Raw genomic sequence first — 19,849 nt, forward strand, 5'->3', positions numbered from 1 at the left:
GATCTGCCAGCTCTGGGTAATATTTATGTTCTACCAGAAATTACTCTCAGAGACTGATAGCCTGCAAGTAATGGACATATTTACATACTTGGGCAGTATCTGGCCTTGTACGTAAAGCATCACTTATGAAATCCCAAATCTAATATACAGAACTACAATAGCTACTGGCAGACTTTCTGAGCTCCTTTGGACAAAGAGAGTTGTAAGTCTTCAGTCCAAACTGAAATAGGTAATGCCCATAATAATAAATTATCTTCTTTGTAAAAAAAAAAAATGTTTAACATATTTAAAAATCAGTCTGTTCTCATGCAAGGTGCTTTAGAAAATTAATGAAAATTTACAGTGCAATTCCATACATGGCCATTCAAAAGTCCCATTGAGCTCCTTGAGGCTTATTCTCAGGCAAGTGAATGTAGGATTGCAGCCTTAAACAGCTGGACAATATTCCAAATCTTGATATTTTTGCTAAGGCTAAATTGCTACGGTTGCAGAAGCTTCAGATGTGCCAGTCAGCTATGTTGTTAAATATCGGAGCCAGGAACTTTTATGCAGAACTGGTAAATGGAGCAACATCTCAAGGTGTCCAGCATAACCAGGCAAGGACCAGGAGAGGCAGGCATTGCTTTTTATTTATGGGCAGCCCTGCCACCAGGAAGTGAGGGGAGTCCCAGAGGCCTTTACAATGACCTCATTTCCCAAAAGCAGCACATAACTCCCTTGCAGTCCACAATCAGGGCACGAAAGTACCAGCTATCTCCTGTTACCCAGGTGATAACATGGGAGATTCTGTTCCTATGTCATAGCATTGACAACTATTCCCCATCTGTTTATATAATCCTTTTTTAAAAGCTTTCAAAACTTGTGGCCATCAATAGGGACTATAGCTCAGTTGTAGAGAAAATACTTTGCATGCAGAAGATCCCAGGTTCAATCTGTAGCCTTTTATGTTAAAATAGAGCTGGGCAACCTGTGGCCCTCAGTGTAATTTTAAAATCTTTCTGCATGGAATCAATTCAGAACACTGGCAAGAGCCATGTGTCCCTTCCTTGGCAGCCTGCTGGGCAGGAAAAGGGACAGAAAGAAAAGGGGTCCCAGAAAGAGAAGGGGTGATCCACCAATTTTTGGCTCGGGCCACACCCATCATTGACATGGGCCCCCCAACAGATTACTTATGAGAGAATGCAACCCTCAAAAGAAAAAGGTTTCCCACTCCTTTAACAGTTAAAGGGTCACAGGAAGTCGGCCTAGGGAAGACTTTTACCCAAGGCCTTGGAAAGCTGTTGACACCGAGAGAACTGAGCTAGATGGATCACCAGTCTTACTTGGAAGTTTCAAAAGTTCATTTGTAATACATCTTCTAGTACTGAATTCCATAAATTAATTAAGGCTGCAATCTTATTCTCAGTTAGCTGGGAATAAGCCCCATTGGACATAATGGGGATTGCTTCTGAATAACCATGTATAGAATTGTGTTGTAATTCACAGTAGGCAGAAGGTAGACACAGATATACTGGTAGATCTCTGGGTCACGTCCGACTCCCGTTTAACAATAGCAAGAACAAAATGGCCTCCCACATCCTCCTAAATTGCACTGAAGAAATGATGAATACTTGGGGTAACAGGAGTGTGTTTTCGTGTTGCAGGATTGCGAGTTCTTTTCAGTTCTGGTACTCAAAAACTGAATTCTTTGGCTCAGAATTCTGTAATTCAAAGTATGTCTTCTTTTGTACCATGCTCTGATTAGTGGATCTCAGGGTTCTAGTAAAAAACAAGGTATATCTCACAACCTTCTCCTACTGTGTTTTGCAAAGTACTTTTTTTGCCTGTTTGATTTGATGACCAGTCAGTTTAACTGAGCGACACCAAGTTTCTGAACTAAGAAAGCTCAAAATGCTTTTTGTTAAAGGAAAAATGACTTTATGGTCATCTTTTAGTTGTCCTTTTAGTTGTCCTGTTTAGTTTAGTTGTCCTTTTTAATACCTTATCCAGTTTTGTGCTATGTTTTGAGAGAGGGCAAACAGAACTGTACATAATATTCCAAATATGGGCACACCACAGATGTATATAGTGGCATAATAATTGTTTTTAATCCCTTTCCCAATAGTTCGTAACATTACATTTATCATTTCAATGCTAAAGCACACTGTTGAAGGAAGTGTTCTGCCAAGATCCCAAGAACTCTTTTGTGCAATTGAAAGCTTATCTACATATTACACAGAACAAGCAGGATCTGCAACAAAATACTGCAGGATGGAGTGCTCCTAGTCTGTGCGCCTGCCAGCCAGCCACGTTGACTTCCAGGATACTCCATTCCATCACTTTGGTGGTAGTGAGAGTGGCTGCAAACTACTCCTTTCTATGCTGCCAGGTAATTCAAGAAACCTGAGACCAGGCGGTGGGAGCTTACGCTGCAACTCCAACCCACATTAGCATCAATCCTCAAAAACTGCACTAACCCTGACCAGAGTGGTGACTACAGGATGAGTTTTCCTGCATAATATTGGGCTTCTCACGTAACCTCACATTGTGAAAAGGAGTAAAGTTGCTGTGGCTCCCACGCTGCAGAAGAAACAGAAAGAAGCCATCTTAGATTCATTGTGTAGTTCTGGAAAATTACCCCCTCTCCCATCTTGTTTCCCCTATGTAAGAAATACCACCAACCTATCTTTTCAGGGTTATTATGAAAGCAAACCCAGTTTTTTTTAAGAAGCAAAAGAAACCTCGTGTTTTATTGAAAATAATATGTTACATTATGAAGGAACAGTAGTACTACTCCCAACACAAAATTGTATAATCGCTCATGAAGTGAAACGTGGTTTTACTGCCACTACAAGTAATACAATGCAGTGCTTGTACCATGTAACAGACAATACAGCTACCATACATTTCAATGCAAATTATAGTTTCCCAAACATTACTACACAACGCAAATGTAACATATTGTAAAATACAAAATCTTTTCAGAATATCCTCCATGACTTGAGTTAAACAAGCTAATAGTGATTTTGTACTCGGCTGTTCAACAGTTATATCGTTTTAGGGGCTCAGAATTTTAAAATGCTTGACGAAGGTGTCTTCTACATAGATCTCCTAATACAATGATATTTTGAAAATATAGAATGTAATAAAATGAAGATTTGTACACTACAAAGTTAACCACTTAAGAGAGTATCACAAAAAACATTCAACCACACATGGAAGTCATTGCTTAACAACCTATATTACAGTATCACAAAATGACATTATATAACCAATTATCTCCTTTTAAAAAATGTCTAATGCATATTAGACCGGCTTTCTCATAAGCATTGGTCTTGATCCAGTGACTGACAACGTGATAATTATTCACTCTGCAAGTGGCCACTGCATAGAGTCAAAGGCTGCATCTACACATACAACAGCATGGGTTGGTAGAATGCACTGTACCAGTTTAGTCTGTAGAGGGGGGGAATCCTATCACGAATTTTCTTTTATGTTAACCGCCCAATCCTATACATAGAAAGTCAGCATGCCAGGGAGCAAGATTCTAGCCTAAACATGTGCCCGCTGAGCTGGTTTTCTATTTTCAGGGAGCTTTAAAATTATTATGATTACATAGGGGAGCATTCAAAAGTGGTATCTCCCATATGAAGCAGTACAATCCATTCTACAATCTCATTTGCACCTAATTCTGTTGCATGTTTAGATCCGGCTAAAATCTGCCCCATCCCACCTCCTTTCTGATCCTGTGCCCAATCCAGAAATCCACATACACGGTTTTATCAGTTAGGGGAAGGAAAGGATTTCCAGGCACTCCTTCCCCATCGCACCTATGGTTTATTTGGCAGGAGAAATGGATATCCAAAAACATTAATGTGCTCGCAAATCTCTAGCTTGGGATGTTGATATAAGCTAATTAAGATCAGTCAGTACTTCTCTTTCAAAATGGAGGCCTGCGGGGAAATTAATTACATTTTAATATTATTTAAATAAATGTAAATCAGACAGATGAGAGATTCCAACTAGTCTATGTTATACAAATTTCCATACTACCATTAACATACTTCTCTAATCTGAACATAAACCAGCTTAATTTGAAAGAACACTACAACCTAAAGCTCATGTTGTAACGTCTCCCCCAACCCCAAGAGTAATTATCCGAAGAAAATGCAAGAATGGTTATCTTCAAATTTGAATTATTATCAGTATCCCAAGAAAACAGGCACCAAAACAATGCCAAAGAGTCAAATGGAGGGTAGCAGCCTCATCTAATTCATAACAGCATTAAAATCAATAGCAAAAGGCTGTTTGTTGGGCCGTTCAATCCTACCCTGTGTGTAGATTTTAAGCACAAGCCTTGCTTGTACTGCAACAACTATGAAAGTATTATGTGAGAGATAAGCAGGACATAGCTGGATGGCTCCTCCCATCCTATTAAACATGGGGAAAGACCCATGTACGGCTTCCAGCTAGTGCACTAGCATTAGGCTGTGGAAGCACTAAGGATTTGGAGCAAGGAGCTAATGACAGTTCTGCCTGAAAAACAGCTTGGTGCAGCAGCAGCCTAAGCTACATCAGTGCAGAGAAGGGCACCAGCTTGCATGGATGCAGGGACCCTAGGATCAAGCATTACTGGGCTCTAAGGGGGTTTGACTACACTAGATTAAAAAAATGGTAAAACAACAGAAATCTTAAAGATTCTGCACATTTAAGCATTGATCAAAAGGGCAACATAGCAAGACCTCTTATTAATCAATTGCTTTACATTTCAGATAAGCTTTGGACAAGTTTTGTTCTCTTTATTTTGTGCTCATAAAAACTGTATTAAAGAAATAGATGCACTAATCTTCTTCAGATACTGACTGGTTACTATTTCTTTGATAAAAACTCCTAGAGTGTGAGCGAGAACTGGAATTTGTATGTTTCCGTGGAGATTTAGACAGGGATCTAGTAGCTGAGCCCGAACGTTTTGGATGCAATCGTGACTTTGTTCTTGAACTGGAGCGTCTTCGATGGGAACTAGATGGTGATTTTTCAACGTATTTTGAACTTCTCTGGGGCGACTTTGATTGTGACCTTCCCCTGGAACTAGAATTTCTTTGGGGTGTGATCGACCGTCTTGGTGAACTGGAATGCCTTGGAAGAGATTTTGAGCGAGACTTAGACTGGCTGTAAGAATGTCGTCCACGCCTTGACCTGAAAATCATCCAGAGCATTAGATGTGGTCTTCCTGCTATGTATAGTTAAGGAGTGTTGTGTTCCAGTTTGCTTAATTAACTTGTCTTTTTTCCTTTCTTAGTAGGACTGTATGTCAAAAGCCCCAAATATCTAAGGAAAACTTAAAGAGTAATTTGAGGATTCCAAAAAGAAGACTAAGAAAAACATGGTTATGCATTTTTGCCTCCCAACATAGTTATTGTGGCTGGAACCTCTTTAGGCACCTTGTCTACTTTTAACCAAGTATGTTAACAGGGTAGTGTGGAGGCAAAGGGAACATCAGGGCCTGCTCCAGTTGGACTCCCACCGCCTGCCCCCCCAGGGCTAACTGCCATCCATGGCCCTGCGGGGAAGAAGAAGGAGCGAGGGAGCAGGCAAAGGGAACATCAGGGCCTGCTCCAGTTGTACTCCCCCCATCCGCCCCCCCAAGGCTAACTGCCATCCATGGCCCTGTGGGGAAGAGGGAGCAGTGAGGGAGCAGGCAAAGGGAACATCAGGGCCTGCTCCAGTTGGACCCTGCCCGTCCCCCCAGGGCTAACTGCCATCCATGGCCCTGTGGGGAAGAAGGAGCAGCGAGGGAGCAGGCAAAGGGAACATCAGGGCCTGCTCCAGTTAGACTCCCCGCCACCTCACAGGGCTAACTGCCCTACATGGCCCTGTGGGGAAGAAGAAGGAGCGAGGGAGCAGGCAAAATGAACATCAGGGCCTGCTCCAGTTGGACTCTCCCCCTCCCCCAGGGCTAACTGCCATCCATGGCCCTGTGGGGAAGAAGAAGGAGCGAGGGAGCAGGCAAAGGGAACATCAGGGCCTGCTCCAGTTAGACTCCCCGCCCACCTCACAGGGCTAACTGCCATCCATGGCCCTGTGGGGAAGAAGGAGCAGCAAGGGAGCAGGCAAAGGGAACATCAGGGCCTGCTCCAGTTAGACTCCCCGCCCACCTCACAGGGCTAACTGCCCTCCATGGCCCTGTGGGGAAGAAGAAGGAGCGAGGAAGCAGGCAAAGGGAACATCAGGGCCTGCTCCAGTTGGACTCCCCCCCTCCCCCAGGGCTAACTGCCATCCATGGCCCTGTGGGGAAGAAGAAGGAGCAAGGGAGCAGGCAAAGGGAACATCAGGGCCTGCTCCAGTTGGACCCTGCCCGCTCCCCCAGTGGTAACTGCCACCCATGGCCCTGTGGGGAAGAAGGAGCAGCGAGGGAGCAGGCAAAGGGAACATCAGGGCCTGCTCCAGTTAGACTCCCCGCCCACCTCACAGGGCTAACTGCCCTCCATGGCCCTGTGGGGAAGAAGAAGGAGCGAGGGAGCAGGCAAAGGGAACATCAGGGCCTGCTCCAGTTGGACTCCCCCCCTCCCCCAGGGCTAGCTGCCATCCATGGCCCTGTGGGGAAGAAGGAGCGAGGGAGCAGGCAAAGGGAACATCAGGGCCTGCTCCAGTTAGACTCCCCGCCCACCTCACAGGGCTAACTGCCCTCCATGGCCCAGTGGGGAAGAAGAAGGAGCGAGGGAGCAGGCAAAGGGAACATCAGGGCCTGCTCCAGTTGGACCCTGCCCACCCACCCCAGGGCTAACTGCCATCCATGGCCCTGTGGGGAAGAAGAAGGAGCGAGGGAGCAGGCAAAGGGAACATCAGGGCCTGCTCCAGTTGGACCCTGCCCGCTCCCCCAGTGGTAACTGCCACCCATGGCCCTGTGGGGAAGAAGGAGCAGCGAGGGAGCAGGCAAAGGGAACATCAGGGCCTGCTCCAGTTAGACTCCCCGCCCACCTCACAGGGCTAACTGCCCTCCATGGCCCTGTGGGGAAGAAGAAGGAGCAAGGGAGCAGGCAAAGGGAACATCAGGGCCTGCTCCAGTTGGACTGCCCCTCCTTTGGGAGATGAGGGGGGGGAACAGGGCCATCCCACCAGTCCTGCTGACAATCTTCCTAATTCTTTTTTCTCCCCTCCCCATTGCCTTTTCCTTGTGTGTCATGTCTTCTTTAGATTGTAAGCCTGCAGGCAGGGACTGTCTTCTTTGTTCATTGATTGTAAGCTGCTCCGGGAGCCTTTTTTGGCTGAGGAGCAGGATAAAAATACAATCAATCAATCAATTAAATATCTTCAGACTGGCATAACAAGCAATTAAAGTTCCCTATGCATTGTTACTCTCTCAGATAGTAAGTGGTGCAATAAGAATGAGGCCACTAGAAGGCAACCAGCAAGGTGAAGTTAACCCAGCCCTTCAAATCCCATACTAAGATTTTGTATTTGCCGTAACCCCCATGGGTTAGAATACCCAGCCATAGTGTCAAAATCATTTTAATAAAAACCCAGGGCTACTGAACCTTTGCAGAAACAACCCATGTTTTCCTTCTCCTCGGTGGTTACCATCTGAGCTGTTCACATTGTCCTGGGACAGATTTCACATGCTCATTAGTTGACGCATGCCCAACAGTAAAGTTCTTAAACAGTGAACTAAATAGCAAATTAATGATATAAATGTAATTATCTTGAAGTGATCCACAGAACTTACTCTTTAAAACTGTCAGAGTGTCTCCTGCTCCAGCCCCATGAAGAACTTCTGCTACGTGTCCTTCTTCGGCTGCGGCTTCTTGACCTTCTGTAGTCCATTGGAGAACACTGGCGACGCTCTTTCGATTTCATCTGACCTGGCGCTAGAATTTAAAACAAAACTGGAAGATTGCAAGAAAATAGCAGCCTCTTACATTTTGAGCATTTATTTACTTGGCATATCTATAAATCACCCCTCTGGGTTTTATGATGTTGTGCTTATTTTACTTTTCATTCTCAGTGATATGAAAGATGGCTTTCTTAAATAAATATTTTGCAGAATAAGTAAGTGATGTGCTTATATTCACTTACTTTTGCGATCACCTTGTGCAAACTGTATTTCAATTTGCCGGCCACATACCCACTTTCTATTGAGGTTATAAAGAGCATCTTCTGCATCACGAACATCTTCAAACATGACTGTCTGTTAAGGACGCTTTAAACATGCACAAAGCAAAAAATTGTATCATATAACATAGACCAAGATACTGAGATGCTTTTAAAATCAAGCAAGTTATTTTGATATGCTACTTGAAACTTAAGTTTTAGCCACTTCATACTTGAGGTGGCTACTTGAGTAAATTAGTGTTCCAACAGCGTTTATGGTGGTAAATACATAAAGTGTGAAAGGAAGACACACATCTTCAAACACTCAGGGACAAATGTCAGGGAACTAAGAGTAGCCACAGAACCCTGGCATGTGTGCACTGCATGTTTCAAAACAGGGTTGGGTCCAGAGGATGGCGAGTTCAGGCATCTGCCAGGGGCCCAGAACAGACAAAGGGTCCCACTATCCTAACCATGTCATTGTTCTTACTTTACACAAAGAACCTAGGAATGTTTGAGTGAGAGATGATGTTGTTTGCAAGCTGTGCCTCTTTCAAGTTAAGGGAGGGTCACTAGGGGCATCTTGCCTGAGGCCATCAAAATCCTGGAATCAGCACTTGGCAACATGTACCTCCCCTTCACACTTTGTGGGTGTAGCACAGCAAGCACCAGTGGAATACCAGTGTTCCTCGGTTGCCATATAAAGTCTGAGGCAACTCTTATGTTACATAGAAACAAGATAACAATGAATGCCTTTAAAATATAGTTGTCCTGATCCAGAAACTTGTATGTGCAATGAAATGCACGTGGGTTTATTTTGCACATACTGGCTTTTCTTCCATCTCCATGGCAAGTCTGTATGTACACAGAGTTGCTTCCCCACTGATATAAATGGAAAAGCTCTGGCAGAAAGGGCATCTCCATGTATTTTAGAGCCCTTACACCTGTAATGCATCACTGAATCAGTGCAAGTTATGTACATCCTATTTTAAGGGCCTTTAAATTACCATATTTTAATAGGCAACAATCATCTACATGTTAAAAATAATTTAGTTCAATATTTCTGCTATACTGCAATCATTGTCCATATCCATAAACATCTGACTTTCCTCTAGATTTTCCTTCTTTATTCCCAGTATTTAAAACAAATAACTGTCAATGCCACAAAAATGCAGTAGGTCTAAATGACTGATATATTTCAGTATTCCATTCAAATCTATTCTGTTAGGGAATAGAAAAACGAACAAATATTTGCATACAGTTCAAATGTGCTACGCTAAGGAAGCAATATTAAAAGCTAGAACATTTATAAACAAACAAATTTTTGACTGAAATGTACGTGCTTGAGCGATAAGATACAAAACGAAACTTTGGCAGTTACCTCCATGTCACTTGATCTTGACCTTTACTCTTTAGGGCTTGCTAGATGGACTTGACAAGGGCCGTAGAACCAACCAAATCAGACTTGGCTTTGACTTTGGAACTCGAGCAAATGTCGGAAAGCCGAAGCCTTAACTTGGTGTTGTGGCTTTGTCTTTTCCTTGAAAAAGGACTTGCCCTCTTCCAGTTTTCTTTTTATCTTTTTCCACCCTCCCTCTTTATTCCTTGAAGCTTGAACTTTAAGGTGTCTTTTGGCTTGCCTGCTTGGACTCTATCTAACCAGGTTCATTCAAACTTTGGGGTGCTTGCCAGCCACTGTGGACTGCTTTACATTTTCTGAGACAAAGAAATAAATACATTAAGTTAGGACGCAATAACAACAAAGCACCTCAATTAAAAAATACAGTGACATAAAGGATATTGTATATAAGCAAATCCTCTTGGGCGTCTTGTGTAGAAGTCAAGCGGAATGTATACGTCAACTACAGGGCCATACCGACCAAATTCACGGCGCAAATCCTCAGGCCTGAAGTGTTTTAGAAATAAGGCAAAAAAATATGAGTGTTTCTGTATTATGGCACCTGCTTTAGCAACATCCAGCTGCAGCACCTAACAGACTTGTCTTGTGTTTTAAAATATTAAAGACACACTTTATATAATCCTATTTTTTCTTGTGTATATCTTCAAAGCATAACCACTTCTTAATAGTTTCTTTGGTTATTTGATGAAATCATAGTTGTAAATGTTGAGCCTTTTCAAGTATATAATTATTAAAACAAAAAAAGAGCTAAGGATTTAGCTGCATGTTTTAGGGTTCATTTAAATGTGTTATTCCTGGTAATTGATCATGCCCACTGTGATTTTTATATGAATGAGTTAGGGAAACAGTATAGATAGGCAAATGCATGCCAACAGTTCCACAAATGAACATTCCCCAAAGCCAGTGTTCCCTTCCTGGAACTGCTATATATAGTTTTCTTGTCAGACCTAAGGAAAGAGTGCAATTTTGCTTGGGAGACTAACTGGCAGTTGAAGTAGACTGCACTCAGCAAGGTAGACCAACAGTCTGATTCAATATAATACAGTTCCTATTTTCTGACCAGGGGGTTGGGGTACCTTTCCTAAAAATAAATATTTAATGAAGATAAGGGTTTTGCAGTATAAGTAAGAATGAAACATGATCGGGATTTATGAAAGAGTGAGCGGTATGGAGAATAACTCAGAGGGTGGCGGCAGTATCCAATACTGCCGCCACCCTCCAGCTCATTCCACTGAACCAGCAGGACCGACCACTAGTGCAATGGGAGTTACTGCTTCCTAAAGTAACCCTGGAAATGAGCTCCGCCAACCTGCCCCATTCTGGAAACGAGCCATTCCACTCATTACGGTTGTTTTAAGAAGTGCTAACTTCCCATCGCACTAGTGGCTCTCACTGCTGGTACATGGGCTCAGTAGGATACTGCTGCATGTTTTCCTCACATATTCAGATAATACCTGAAATCCTGGTCATCCAATTAAATTGACTGGCAATACATTCAGGAAAGACAAAAGAAAGAACGTCTTCTCAGCGTACACCGTACAATATGTAGAATTTATTGCCACTAGATGTAGTGATGGGTTTTACAAAGGAATACACAAACCCGTAGAGAAGGGCATGCACAGATTAGTAATTAATAGATTAGAAATTAATAAAGGGGGGTTACCCAACACATAGTAAAGGTCCCACGCTAGCCAGGAATTATTGGGTACTTCCTAGAATGGGTACTTAATTTCTATAATCTGAGGTTATACAATGCAATAACTTGCTATTTATATGCCTCATTCACTGAATGGTATTTTATTCTGTCCAGCCAATCAGAGGCCAGAAGGATAATTATTAGCAATTATTTACATATTGCATCATCATGCAGAAAGTCTTCTACCCCCTGCAAAGAAACAACAGAAATCCTACTATGCTTGGAGCACAGAGTAACATTTTTCACTAGCAGAGCAGGAATCCTCTTGCACCACTAACCAAGAGGAATTGAAAGGAACTCCATTTTGACTGCAGCAAAACACTTGTACTCAGGTGACGGTGCCTGGGAGTACCATATCCTGACCATAAAATGAAGAAGACCCCTATGAGCCTGGATTTAAAGAAATTGAATCACACACACATGAGCTGCATGCTGGCATGGGTATGTCCCGATAGTGCATAAATAAGAATTCCCTGAGTAGAGGTTGCCTCATTACTTCAATTAATGGTTCCAGACTGATTATTTCTTAAGTCAACATGTACAAGAAACCCATGTGGGAGCACCTGAGGGTCAAACTACACATTCCTTTCATCTGTTTGCATTTGTATGTTATAGTAGGCACAATCTTAGAAGATTATCATGCTGTGCCAGAGAAAAATGGAAAAGGTCTGTGTGAGAGTAAAGGTGGAATGTCTTTTTTTAAGATGGTGCTTGCCATTTTCAGTTTTTATAACTATTCTTTTTATTAAAAATGATGTTTAAATGATGTTGCCCAATTAATGAAGGCACCCTTTTTATTCAATTATAAGTTTCACAATTGATTAAACTAGCTGATATCGATTCAATGTTGTTACAGCCCTAGTAGTAATCTAATATTTGAATAAACTTGCCCATATAAAGGGGTCCCTCTAGAAGGAAGGAGAAATCTAATCATTAAATACGATAAGACTCTTTAGCAAAGATTTTTTAAAATCCACAAAAAGTACTGAAACCTGACCAAGGCAAAATGGATAGGGCAACCAGATGCAAAGGAGGACAGTGTTCCTGCACCTTAATAGCTAAGCAAAAGAGGGAATTTCAACATAGATGTTTTCACCCCTATGTCACTGCCTTGTTGTGGCGAAGGGGCTTGCATAACTCAGTGAAGCCATAAGCTATGCCGTGCAGGGCCACCCAAGACGGACAGGTCATGGCAGAGAGTTCTGACAAAATGTGGTCCACTGGAGAAGGAAATGGCAACCCACTCCAGTATTCTTGCCAAGAAAACCTCATGGAACGTATCACAAGGCTAAAAGATATGACGCCGGAAGATGAGCCCCTCAGGTCGGAAGGTGTCCAATATGCTACTGGGGAAGAGCAGAGGGTATTTCCAAGTAGCGCCAGAAAGAGTGAAGCGGCTGGGCCAAAGCCGAAAGGACACTCAGCTGTGGATGTGTCTGGTGGTGAAAAGAAAATCCGATGCTGTAAAGAACAATATTGTTTAGGAACCTGGAATGTCAGATCAATGAATCAAGGTAAGCTGGAGGTGGTCAAACATGAGATGGCAAGATTGAACATCGACATCTTGGGAATCAGCGAACTCAAATGGACAGGCATGGGCGAATTTAATTCAGGTGACCATCATATCTACTATTGTGGGCAAGAATCCCTTAGAAGAAATGGAGTAGCACTCATAGTCAACAAAAGGGTGGGAAAAGCAGTACTGGGTACAATCTTAAAAATGATAGAATGATCTCAGTACGAATCCAAGGCAAACCATTCAACATCACAGTAATTCAAGTCTATGCCCCAACCACTGAGGCCGAAGAAGCTGAGGTTGATCGGTTCTATGAAGACCTACAACACCTTCTAGAACTAACACCAAAAAAAGATGTCCTCTTCATCATAGGGGATTGGAATGCTAAAGTAGGAAATCAAGAAATCACCGGGATAACAGGCAGGCATGGCCTTGGTGTACAAAATGAAGCAGGACAAAAGCTAATAGAGTTTTGCCAAGAGAACATGCTGATCATAGCAAACACTCTTTTCCAACAGCACAAGAGGCGACTCTACACATGGACATCACCAGATGGTCAATATCGAAATCAGATTGATTATGTCCTTTGCAGCCAAAGATGGAGAAGCTCCATACAGTCAGTAAAAACAAGACCTGGAGCTGACTGTGGCTCAGATCATGAGCTCCTTCTTGTAAAATTTCGTCTTAAATTGAAGAACGTCGGGAAAACCACTAAACCGTTCAGGTATGACCTAAATCATATCCCTGATGAATATACAGTGGAGGTGAGGAATAGATTTCAGGGATTAGACCTGATAGACAGAGTGCCTGAGGAACTATGGACGGAGGTCCGTAACATTGTTCAGGAGGCAGCAACGAAATCCATCCCAAAGAAAAAGAAATGCAAGAAAGCAAAGTGGCTGTCTGATGAGGCTTTACAAGTAGCTGAGGAAAGAAGGGAAGCGAAAAGCAAGGGAGAAAGGGGAAGATATACCCAACTGAACGCAGAGTTCCAGAGAATAGCAAGGAGAGACAAGAAGGCCTTCTTAAATGAACAATGCAAAGAAATCGAGGAAAACAACAGAATGGGAAAGACTAGAGATCTCTTCAAGAAAATTGGAGATCTCAAGGGAACGTTTTGTGCAAAGACGGGCATGATAAAGGACAAAGAAGGCAGGGACCTAACAGAAGCAGATGAGATTAAGAAGAGGTGACAAGAATACACAGAAGAACTATACAGGAAAGAGCTGAATGTCCCTGATAGCCATGATAGTGCGGTCATTGAACTTGAGCCGGACATCCTAGAGAGTGAAGTCAAGTGGGCCTTAGGAAGCATTAGTAACAACAAAGCTAGCGGAGATGACAGTATTCCAGCCGAACTATTTAAAATCCTAAAAGATGATGCTGTTAAAGTGCTGCATTCAATATGTCAACAAATCTGGAACACTCAACAGTGGCCACAAGACTGGAAAAGGTCAGTTTACATTCCAATTCCAAAGAAGGGCAACGCCAAAGAGTGTTCAAACTACCGCACAATTGCGCTCATTTCACATGCCAGCAAGGTGATGCTCAAAATCCTACAAGCTAGGCTTCAGCAGTATGCGAACCGAGAACTACCGGAAGTACAAGCTGGGTTTAGAAGAGGCAGAGGAACTAGAGATCAAATCGCCAACATTCGCTGCATCATGGAGAAAGCAAGAGAATTCCAGAAAAACGTCTATTTCTGCTTCATTGACTACGCTAAAGCCTTTGATTGTGTGGATCACAACAAACTGTGGCAAATTCTTAAAGTGATGGGAGTACCAGACCACCTTACCTGTCTCCTGAGAAACCTGTACGAGGGTCAAGAAGCAACAGTAAGAACCAGACATGGAACAACCGATTGGTTCAAAATTGGGAAAGGAGTACGACAAGGCTGCATATTGTCACCCTGCTTATTTAACTTATATGCAGAGTACATCATGAGAAATGCCGGGTTGGATGAATCAGAGGTCGGAATTAAGATTGCTGGGAGAATTATCAACAACCTCCGATATGCAGACGATACCACCCTAATGGCAGAAAGCGAAGAGGATCTCAAGAGCCTCTTGTTGAGGGTGAAAGCGGAGAGTGCAAAAGCTGCTTTGAAACTCAACATTAAAAAAACTAAGATCATGGCATCTGGCCCCATCACTTCCTGGCATATAGAAGGGGAAGAAATGGAAGCAGTGACAGATTTTACTTTCTTGGGCTCCAAGATCACTGCAGACGGTGACTGTAGCCATGAAATTAAAAGACGCTTGCTCCTTGGGAGGAAAGCTATGGCCAACCTAGACAGCATAGTCAGAAGCAGAGACATCACCTTGCCGACAAAGGTCCATCTAATCAAAGCTATGGTTTTCCCAGTAGTAATGTATGGCTGTGAGAGCTGGACTATAAGGAAGGCTGAGCGCCGAAGAATTGATGTTTTCGAACTGTGGTGATGGGGAAGACTCTTACGAGTCCCCTGGACTGCAAGGAGGTCAAATCAGTCCATCCTAAAGGAAATCAACCCTGAGTGCTCATTGGAAGGACAGATACTGAAGCTGAAGCTCCAATATTTTGGCCACCTAATGCGAAGAGAAAACTCCCTGGAAAAGACCCTGATGCTGGGAAAGACTGAAGGCAAAAGGAGAAGGGGACGGCAGAGGATGAGATGGCTAGATAGCATCACGGATGCAATGAATATGAACTTGAGCACGCTCCGGGAGAGAGCGCAGGACAGGAAGGCCTGGCGTGCTATGGTCCATGGGGTCACGAAGAGTCGGACACGACTGAACGACTGAACAACAACAACAACAAGCTGCACCTCTCAAAATTCACTCTATGGTCTACCAAACTTCCAAATAATAATACAGCTCCCTTGCTCTCATTTACATCTTTGTCACCTTATGTGACCCTTAATTTAATTTTAAGCAGAGGAGCAGAAACACCAAAGGAAGAAAGTGGTAGAATGAACCCAAAGCATGCAGTTTAAGATCTTAGTGAAAAAGACCCAGAGAAGAGAAGATGGGCTATGGATCAATGGTTAAGCACAAGCTGGTTATGCAAAAGCTACAGGTTCAATCTTCAGTTATTATATATTTCAAGCTCTTCAGATGAAAAAGGCTCCCAGAACATCTTACCAAGACCAATAATAAGACAGTCCCTGCCTTCAGGCTTACAATCTTAAAAACATCTCAGATAGCACTGACTTGGCAAAGTGAGATCCCCCAAAAGCAAAATATATAGTATTGGTCTAGAGATGTACCATTGGACATCTGACTGTATATGGCAACTTTCAAGCCAGGTGGCTTTAGTTCCCAAGGTGAATGGAGGACCACAAAGCTGCATGCATTTGAAAGAGGCATATGGATAACATCACATTGCAATTGACAGATTCTGCAGAATCCTAGCCTGACTGAGGGGCTTAAGATATATCAACTATGCTTTTGATGTATACTTCCACTCCAATCAAAGGATGCTGGAAAGAAACCTTCAAGAACCTCCCACATCACCTAGCAACTGCCTGAGGAGTGACACACACCCCCCCCCCCGGGGGGACGGACAACTGGAGTAAGCAGACAGGACCATATACCAGGTACCCATGTGAAAAATAAGGCTGCATCAGTACTCCCTGGACAGGTTGCTTTTCCCTATGGGAGCAAACTCAAGTTTTGTTTTTCATGAGAAGGAGGTTGCCACTTAAATTTATTATTAAAACAAAAGGCCTGGCCCTGCTCTTGTGATGCCCATAATTTATGTCCCATACATATTGCCCTTCTACATATTAGCTCCCAGGGCAGATAGGAGCAGCAACCACAATAAAGAATACAATAAACCCATTTTTAAGTCACTACGAAGAAGTAGCAGGTGACACGTTTCTCTTGGCCACAGGACTGTGATGGGCAAAGTTTCCCTAGATACTTCCGTTTCTTGTAAGCCTGCTAAAGTCACTGGAGCAGGGCCAATAAAAAAAGCGGCAACCCGAAGAAGACGGCGACGCTCCCCTTTCCTCCTCCCCCCACCCCCATCTTTCTTCTATTTCGGTGACCCAAACCCAGCCGCTTAGCCTACCTCCATGCTCAGGCCCAGCAACTTTTATTTCCCAAGCCAAAAAATAAAGGCAGCATAAAGCCATCCTTATCAGCCCCAGCAAGTTCATGCCCGCCACTCCCTGTCTGCAGGCCGCCGCCGCCTCCCGTTTCTCACCTAGTGGCGTCCGCCACGTTCCGGACGAAGAGCGAGGTGTTGGGAGGCCGCGTATAGCGGGACATGGCGCCGGGGCCCAGGGAGTCTCCCCACAGAGACGGACAAACGGCGGGAACGGGGAGGGCAGAGCGAGGCGCCGCGGAGCCTGAGATGGAGGCGATGGCGGAAAAGGAAGGGGCTGGGATTGAGAGAGAAACTGCAGCCGCCGCAAGAGCGGCGGCGGCAGCGAGCGCAGGCCAGAAGCAGAGAGTGAAGGGGCGGGAACAATAGAAAGCCGGAGGAGGGGAGAGAAAGCGATGCATGGCCTCCCTTTCTGACTAGGAGCCCCCGCTGTAAGGTGCTGCTGCAGCTGCTGCTGCTGGCTGGGGAAGCGCAGGTTGCGCGTGGCGCGGACGAAGGTCGAAAAGCACCACAGGTTTCTTTATAGCTCCGAAGCTTGCACCATCAATAGTGGCGCAGCTGGGGCTGGATCTTGGGGCCGGAGGCCAGGGCCCCACTGTCCACCCCATCCTACCCCCAGGGACCACCCGGAGAGTGGCAGGTGATGAGGACAACAGAAGCAAAGTCGGTAGAGGCTGGTGGCCAGTCTGACTGATGGGGCAGAGAGTGGGTCAGCAGAGGCGGGACAGTCTTTGAATCCCCAACAGCCAGTGACCCATACCACGGAAAGGAAGAACCGAGGCACATGAAGGTGGTCTTTCAGGTAGCCTGGTTCCAAGCTGTATAGGTCTATAACCAGCACTTAGAATTGTGCCTGGAAACAGACTGGTAGCCAGTGACGTTGTTGTAACAAGGGAGTCATGTGCTCCCTGTAAGCAGCCCCAGCCAACAATCTGGCCTCAGCTTTCCGGACCTACTGAAGCCTCTGAACAGTTTTCAAAGGCAGGCCCACATATAGTCAGGGCCAGAAATATTGGAACAAGGATAACTGTTTTGGCAGTTGGCCTCTGTACACCACCACATTGAAGCTGAAAGGAAACACACCCAGATGGGAGCGAAGTCAGGACTTCCAGCTGTAACTCAAGGGGGTTGACAAAAGTGGGGCACTAACCATTCAGGAAGGACAGCCAGTGGCATACGCGTACACCCCCATCGTTGGTGGCTCATAAGTAATGGAACAAATTATCAAACCCCTTGTCAAATTGTCAATTGTCAAACCCCTTGAATTACAGCTGAACGTCCTGACTTCGCTCCCATCTGGGTGTGTTTCCTTTCAAGTTCAATGTGGTGGTGTACAGAGGCTAACTGCCAAAGCAGTTATCCTTGTTCCAATATTTCTGGCCCTGACTGTAGATGTATTATAGTAGTCCAGTCGGGATGTAACTAAGGCATGCGTGACCATGTCCTGATCAGACATCTCTAGGAACAGGTGTAGTTGGCACACTAGCATCAGCTCCTCAAACATACCCTTGGCTACCACCAGAATCTAGGCATCCCAGTTAAGAGCTGAGCCCAGTAGTACACCAGAGACAAAATGACTTCCACAAATCCAAATCCCATAAGTAGTATTGTGGAGCAAGGCAGGCTATCCAAAGAAGTGGAATATGTGTATATTTATAGTAGTAGTAGTTTGTTGGCCTTTAATGGCACCCCACATAACCACATCTGCCTGAGATAGTCACCTCACTCTGTTTCATAGGAGGGATGGCCTTGATTGTGGAAGATGCTGATTCAAACAAGTGACTCAAAATACATAGTGACATAATTTCAGATGTACAGTATCAGCTTCAGTTGTTTATGGTTTTTATCTCTAGAAGCTCCGTGGAAATGCTAAATATCTGTTAACTTTGAATACAAACTGGAAGTGGAGGGGAAACATTTATATGTCTTTTTTGCCACATTTGGCAAAGAGGGAGGAGAAGCCAGAGTGTCCGTGTGGCCAGCACAGCAGCATATCCTTCAATCTCTGCTTTAATTCATACTAAACTTATCCAGCTCCTGTCTAGAATAATGCTCCACAAGTTTCTAGTTTGACTGTCATTAATATATGAAAACAGCCTTACTGTTTTCTAGTCCAGTGTCTCATTGCCAACAGCAGTCCGCTAAGATTAACATTGGTATTGCTAACGATACATCGATATTATAGACAAAGCCAGATGATGGTGATCATGTTTATCTTAATTATATAGTTATGAGGAAGGTCTGTTTTGTTTGTGATACTTGTGATAAAGATATGCAGACCAATCCTATGCATGTTTACTTCAATCCTATGCATGTTTAAGTAAGTCCCACTAAGTTTATTGTAGGGGTGTCGAAACTCTTTCAGTCTTAGGGCCAAATTCAGTTCCAGAGAAGCTCTCGGGCAGCATTCCAGTGGGCAGGGCATTTCAGCCTTTTAGAATGGAGGGGGGAGACACACACACACACACACACACATGCTGAGAAACCATCAAAGAATCAGTTGGAGAAAGGGGTGGGACAAGGGGGTGTGACCATCTGGGGAGACCCCAGAGAGCAAGATTGGAACCTCATGTGGGTCAGATTGGACTTTTAGGCCTGATGTTCAACCTCGTTTAGTGGGACTTAGTTGGATCATTCAGACAACACACGAACCCACACTCAGTGGGTTGTTGAACTGTGGGTTAGCGTGTTGTCTGAATGTCCACAGGGTGGCTTGTTAACCACCCTGAACAACCCAGCAACAAACCATGGGCTTTGAAGGTGGCTTGTTCTAGAAAATAAACCCCTTTGGATGGTTAACAAACCACCCTGCAGACTTTCAGACAACACGCTAACCCACAGTTCAACAACAACCCACACTCAATCACTGAGTGTGGGTTAGCGTGTTGTCTGAACAGCCCCAATCTCAACTAAGTGTGCATACAACTGCAGCCTTAGTGAATAAAAAGGGTTTTCCTGCTTTAATTAATAATTTTTATGATGGTACTTCTTATGTATTCAGAATTTTTACTTTCTTCGGTACAATTTATTGATATGTCCTGTCCCTGATTTAAATGTATAT

The 19,849-nt window shown here is 44.0% G+C and overlaps 1 protein-coding gene across 1 annotated transcript; it reads right to left on the reverse strand.

The window, feature by feature from the left end:
- Positions 1 to 1,392: 1,392 nt before the first annotated feature.
- SRSF12 (serine and arginine rich splicing factor 12) lies at positions 1,393 to 17,158 on the reverse strand. The gene is made up of 5 exons (XM_084827124.1): positions 16,888 to 17,158; positions 9,858 to 9,973; positions 8,053 to 8,160; positions 7,703 to 7,844; positions 1,393 to 5,175 (listed from the first exon to the last, which is right to left on the reverse strand). Exons 1-5 carry the CDS (start codon positions 16,950 to 16,952, stop codon positions 4,821 to 4,823), a joined length of 786 nt encoding a protein of 261 aa, XP_084683250.1. The 5' UTR covers positions 16,953 to 17,158; the 3' UTR covers positions 1,393 to 4,820.
- Positions 17,159 to 19,849: the final 2,691 nt, after the last annotated feature.

Source organism: Heloderma suspectum, chromosome 1 (genome assembly GCF_057233095.1).
Source record: "Heloderma suspectum isolate Gila_16-S chromosome 1, 16-S_ref, whole genome shotgun sequence".
In the NCBI taxonomy this organism is placed as follows: Eukaryota; Metazoa; Chordata; class Lepidosauria; order Squamata; family Helodermatidae; genus Heloderma; species Heloderma suspectum.